At 43.1% G+C, this 6,582-nt stretch overlaps 1 protein-coding gene across 1 annotated transcript; it reads left to right on the forward strand.

The window, feature by feature from the left end:
* The first annotated feature begins 899 nt into the window (after window positions 1-899).
* Window positions 900-5,905, forward strand: skida1 (SKI/DACH domain containing 1). Its single transcript, XM_077012809.1, has one exon. The coding sequence runs from the start codon at window positions 1,422-1,424 to the stop codon at window positions 3,783-3,785; it is 2,364 nt and encodes a 787-aa protein (XP_076868924.1). The 5' UTR covers window positions 900-1,421; the 3' UTR covers window positions 3,786-5,905.
* Window positions 5,906-6,582: the final 677 nt, after the last annotated feature.

Here is a 6,582-nt window from a genome sequence, read left to right on the forward strand (position 1 = left end):
GTGAAATTGTACTCGAAATGTAGTCTCTTTTAAGTTTATACCAAGAGTCGTTGGTGTAGTCGTTATTATTGCCTGTCGCTATGGGGTTTGAAGGAGGAAAACCAACGTGAAATCACCATTAGACCATTAACATACGGTTTTAAATTCATTTATTTCCATTATATGTTTTCCAGAAGACAACCCTGAAGGCATGTTGTTAATTTATTTAGATTTTGATTCTGGACAATATGGATCCATAAATCTGAGGACAATAGGCCTACGCTACGCTAAAGCTCAGGAGGCGTACACTACACACACACACACACACAGTGAGAGTAAGAGTGAGCGAGAGCTTTTACTGAAAAGCCTCTGAACACAAAAGACAATAAAACGTAGTTTGTTAATGATTTAAAAGCGTTTCTTCCTAATACGCCATTCTTCCAAAATTTATAATAACTTTTCGCTAAACAGATTGTCAACAGTCGTGAGTTAGGTTTCTAAACATAATTTAATTCTGCTGTCCGAACAGTTCACAATTGTTTGATGTTTCGCGTTGACTTGTAGTCTACAATAATTCAAGTACGTGAATAATACTACGAACTAATTCGGCAATTTACACATATTTAAATTCACAAGTAAGATTAAAGAAATCTTAGTGCTTGTGGTGAAAATATGATTTATTTATGTAGTGTAAAATGGAGGGAATTATTTTTAAGGAAAAATGAAATTCACACAGGTTTGAATTTGAATTACATTTATGGTCTTACAGGATCATAGTATATAACAAATGAAATCATGAACTTCTCGCGGTTGCAATATTTAGACTATTTTAACAAGAGAGGTGGGAGTACAATAGTATGGTAATTACTTGGGGGGGAGGCGGTGTTGGAATATCCATTTTTATTGCATCACCTGTCAGTAGCGTCCAATCAGCGTCGAGTCTGGAAGCATTAATTGATGAAGGTGTCTCCGAACTTGTTCACTTCCCGCTGTCAGTTTATTTGTGACTAAACCAGCACCGGGAACAGCAGCTGCATTTGGGGCTTTTATTCTCTCTCTCTTTCTTTCCCTCTCTCTCGCTCTCTCTCTCTCTCTCCTCTTTTTATCCTTCTCACTCTGGCAGTGCTGTTCACCTTCCTCGTCTCCTCATGGGCAATTGAGTAGAGAACTGAGGGGCCGCAGGTATACGCACAGACAGGCTGCAACCAGCCTGTCGGGAACATCTCACACATTCCATCAATCATGCTGTGCCCAAGCCGATGGGCATATTGTTTTAATTCATTCAGAACAATTCATTTTTCTATTTCAAACTTTTGCTCATGACGCAGTGTGGACATATCGTAGGCTGTGTTGGAGTGGTTTGCAGAATGCCTTGAGCTCGTGCATCGCTGCTTTGTGGACATACATCCCGCTAAATGTTGGAATTAACGCGTTAAGGAAAAATGGGAGACCTGGAGTTTGGATTCGAGGAAATGCAGGGCGTAAAGCTGGGATATCTGGTTATTAAAGGCAAACAAATGTTTGCCCTCTCGCAAGTCTTCACCGACCTCTTAAAAAATATCCCGCGGACTACTGTGCACAAACGAATGGATCACCTAAACGTGAAGAAACATCACTGTGATTTAGAGGAACTGCGAAAGCTCAAAGCAATAAACTCTATAGCGTTTCACGCCGCTAAATGTACTTTGATTTCAAGAGAGGATGTGGAAGCTCTGTATTTCTCTTGTAAAACGGAACGCGTTCTGAAATCCAACAAAAGAAGGACAAAGACAAAACCACCAGAACACCTGCGTGACGACAAAACCCACACGGAGGCCAGAAATGGGTTTTGGAAAGAAAAAGTTTGGTTAAGTTTGCGTGGAGTTCCACAGACCCTCACACTCAAAAACAAAGCTGTTAGACAGGACGTCGCTTCTGGTGCTCACAATCTACCTCAAATTTACAGCAAATCCTTTCGTCGTGATTTTCAACCAGTGACGACGTCGGCATGTAAACCGTTTAAAAACTATGAAACCGTCCAAATACCTGGCGACTGTGTGGCGTTTAATCAGAAACACTCGTTTTTTCGCAACGTCGTTCACCGACATCCAGTGTTCTGTCAGTCCGCCATTGCTGCGCAGCCCAGACACCCGGGCACCGTCGACCTGCTTTACAAGAGGAGGAGGAAACGCGAGAGCGCCAGGAGGCACTTTTGGAGTAGAAACGGACGCTGTCGTCAGGTTCTGCTCGTCCCGAAATGCTGCAAACCAAAAGTACCAAATGGATCTTTAAGACCGTTTCACCCGGAGCACGAGCGCTACGCAGAACCCAGACATGTTCAGGAGAGCTGCAGCAGCGACACCGAGTCCAGTTCCGTCTCGGAGCGGCTAAACAACGACTCGGATTTCGGCTCGAGTTTGTCCACCACCACCAACTCCGGAACTTCGGACGAGGAGGAAGACGAGTCTCCCTCGTGCTCTTCGGACGACAGCAGTGATGAAGAGAGTTCTTCTCAGTCCGACTCGAGCTCTGTGTCCAGTCAAGTTTCGACCCAGAGTATTCGGTTCAGGCGTGCGGGCTTCTCAAACCTCAATACGAAATCACCTCTGGTGTTACAACCAACTTTCCATTATCGTCCCAATCTTCAGCACAAATCAGGCATCCATGGAACCATGGCGGCCCTGGATTGTGAAAGGGCGATAAATTTCCAAAAACTGGACATTGCAACCTGGAGGCATATGTGCAGGGACGGTGACGCTTCAAATGTGAGAAAGTTGTGCACGGTGGGGAATTCTTTCTCAGGGTTAAGAAGAGACGCCACTCCAGAAACAGTATTACAACTCGACTTCTCAAACGACCCAAAGACAGCAGACCACGTAAGTAGCAGAATCAAAGACATGGGTTTTACGTCCGGCACAGACCGAAAGGTATTTCCACAACAAAGAGCACCAGGACATTCTAAGAAATGCTACCAGGTACTGGTCCCACACTGCACCCAGGACGAAGACACGGCCATTTCTAAGCCTCCTGATCATTTTTCAGTAGCTGCAAATTCCAAAAAAGATGTAAATGTAGCCAACTGTCACAAACTGCCTTCACCTCTCAAAACAATCAAAAGAGAAGCCGTGGAGTCCAGCACTGTTGAGAACTCACACAACGAAAGCAACACGACAGGGAAAACCGCAGCCTTTCCACTAAATAACGTCAAAATTAAAGTGGAGGATCCGTTTGATGAATACGAATATGCAAGTCAAGGCCCTGGTCACCAATGCAAAGGAAACGACGTGTATGGTTTGTATATCAGTGAAAATATAGAAGCGGATCATTGTGAAGCTGCCAGTGAAACAACCCCCCTTCCTTCTAACCAGGAATCCAGTAGCACTTTAAACACTCATTGTGCCCACAAAGGAGAATACAGAAACGGTACAAGAGTCAGAAAAAACTGCAGGGCTCCAATTTTGGGGAAGAAGACCGAAAACGCGGGGACGCCAGTAAAATCGACCACAAAAGTTGACGGGAGTCCTCGCGCTGCTGAGAAATGCGCGAGCTTCGAGTGCTCGAGCGAGGACGGCGCGCGCGCAAACAAACGCAAACGCGCCGCCAACAACCCTCCGTCCCTGCAAAAACCCTTCGACTTCATGGCGAATTTTCCATCCCCGCCTTCGTTGATTGTCGGAAGCGACGGAGATTTGAGTCCCGCGTACACGTTGAGCTCTTTCAGGGACGCGCGGCCGCCCCACCGCTCCCACCCGGTGTGGAGATGGCGGCTCGGCCGCTCGGTTGTTCCTCCCCCTCCAAACCAGAGATCCAGGAAAACGCTCCCTTGAACCGGGCTTACGCATCTCGATCCCAGTCTTAAACCCGCGCCAGGCACTGATAACCCTAATGATTTGTTTGTGTTGCCCTTTGTTTTGAGTGAACTGGGCCACACCGCTGGAAAAGCCCATTTCACCGTGCTTTAGGACACAGTGGAATACCGGATATTTCAGTAAGATGTCCCCCCATTACAACAATGGATATTGTTTTTGCCAAATGACTCGTGTTTTTTTGCTGTTGTGACCATGCTCTGAGACCTGTTGAAATGTTAGGCTTGGGAACGATACATGGATAACATTGTAATCATTTTGTGCCAACACAGATAGTAATGGTCGGTTCTGACTATTAAAATCACCGCTCATATTTTCAGTATACTCCCTATTTACCGGGCCCAAATATTTTCCCAAGCGCCCGTGTTAATGAGTCAGTAAACTTAGTAAAATATGTTGGCCTCTTACACGCAATGTAGAGGTCACATATATCATGTGTTTTCAGCATTGTGGGCCTGATGGTTATATCGTGTTTATTTATTTATTTAGGGGGTGTGCAGAGTGGTAGGCGCTTGCTTCTATTAGCCTACAGACCCAGCACACCACACTGTAAACCCAACACAAAGGCCGTGGTACAACTGACAATCAAGAGCGGTTTGATTTGCACGAAGTCAAGAAGAGGACGACACACCAAATCGAGGACGTTATGGCACACGCATTAATAGGTCGTGGTAGGCTGTGTAACAACGGAAGCACAAATTTACTCTACGTTGCACTTTGACACAATGCTAAGGCTCAGTAGAAATATATACTGAATACAAAAAGACCCCACAAAAAAGAACGTGCAAGATGACATATTTGTGGAAGGTTTTTTTAATTAGTAAATATAATGGGTGCTATTTCACAGTAAGATGGGTAAATCTTCATTTTATCAAAAATTCAGTTTTACCAACAAACATAACTTCAAACAGTTGGCTGCTGGTTTGATATACATCAGAATTAAAGTTTGATAATATATCATGCGTTTTCAGAATTGTCAGTGAAGCTGTAAGCTGTATTTCCCATCTCAGAACAGCCTACTTTGGTATCCATGTTGATATCTAACTGCTTGGATTGTATTTCTATTTCCTGCCGAATTACAATGTGCAACTAGAGAGCCTAAGATTTAATTTCAAAGACATGAAAATGCAGCTGTTATCGTGGTGTTCCTCTGGAGTTCTCTGTACCATGTATATACTCGTGAATGTACTGTGATGTAGCATATTTGTTTACCTAAGTGAAAGCAGACGGTTTCTTATAAATGGGTCTATAAATAACCCCGATTTGAATGTGGAGTCGAGCTAGGCCACATAGATTTGAAAGCACTCCAAAATGTGCATGATTTCAACCATGAACGTGACCTCATGTCCACTCCGTCTTTCTCTACAAAAAAAAAAGAACTGTATACGTTGTCAGTTTAACGTGTTTGGTCGACAGCGCTCCGAAAAACACGCTGCTTGGTGAATGGGCGATTGCGTGTTGAAGCGTGGAGCTCCTTATTGCCTTCGTGTATTTTTTTGTAGTTTGTTAGGCTAATGAAGGCCTATTCACGGAGCACGAATTTGTAGCTTATGAATTGCAAATGGACATGCTGCAATAAGATACAAAACGTAGACTCATTATTTAAAAAAAGAAACTATTTTTTGATGAGACCCATTAATGTACCCTACGATTGTTTGCTAAGCCTCTGGCGAAATGCATGTAAAGGTGCACTGTGAACTGACTTGGCGAAAGGGGAATTTCCTTTTCGCCAAATTAGAAGTAGAATGTAAAGCAGACGACACGAATTCAAATGTATTAGGCCTATACCCGCAGAGAGCTGGACAGGACAGTGACTGCATTTACCATAAACCACATATGGGCCTGTATATGGTCGAGGTGGGAAGCATCATCTTTCTATTCCTCTACCTTTTCTACAATACTTGAGGTCAGATTTTTGACATGAATTTTTTAAATTTGAAGTCACTGGTTGTGTACAAATGCATATTTATTTTTGTGATTTTTTTCTGGTTTTGTATACCTTTGTTGTGTAAGAAAAATGCACTCGAATTGAAAACTTGAATGGTGGATTCTGAAGCACTTTTCTTTCTTCTCTCTAAATGATGAAATATTCATTAAATGTATTTGAGTGTACATTGTGTTGAGCCTTGCCATCAAATATCTTATTCGTTATTCCACTCAACACCACTTTAATAGGGTGGGGACCTAGAAAATCGACCAGGTGAATTAGGGTGCAAATAACAGCGTCATACGGAGGTGTAAGATCGAACTTGCATGTAAGTTGTTTATTGTAAAGGCAAGTGTGTTTGAGTGGGGGAGGGGGCTCGCAATCTCGAGTCCTTTGCCCTGTTTAACACTGATTCATTCCAAAAGCTTTATGCAAGCGCACGAAACTAGGAGAATCCCATGAACCCAAGGGCTCATAGGGGAACGAATATATTTTTGAACATAAGAAATAGGACAACCCACTCACGTGAGAGAAAACGTGACTGCTGCGTTAAACATTTTATAAAGCTTAATTGGTGTGAGTGAACGGCTCTAAGAAGTGTCGCAACCACACCTGGCGATTACATACATGTATGTAGGCCACACAAAATACAACTTAATAAAAACAAATAAGTGTATAAGTGTTCATGATAAACGAGCTGACACAATTCAAGACCCCCACATTTTTAAGTTAGTATCCAAATGACCAAACTCGTACGGCAACATTAAGTGCTTATCTGAAAGACTACAGACTACCGTTAAACACTGTAATCAGTAAACTGTTCTTTAATAA

The sequence above is a fragment of the Brachyhypopomus gauderio genome, chromosome 7 (genome assembly GCF_052324685.1).
Source record: "Brachyhypopomus gauderio isolate BG-103 chromosome 7, BGAUD_0.2, whole genome shotgun sequence".
In the NCBI taxonomy this organism is placed as follows: domain Eukaryota; kingdom Metazoa; phylum Chordata; class Actinopteri; order Gymnotiformes; family Hypopomidae; genus Brachyhypopomus; species Brachyhypopomus gauderio.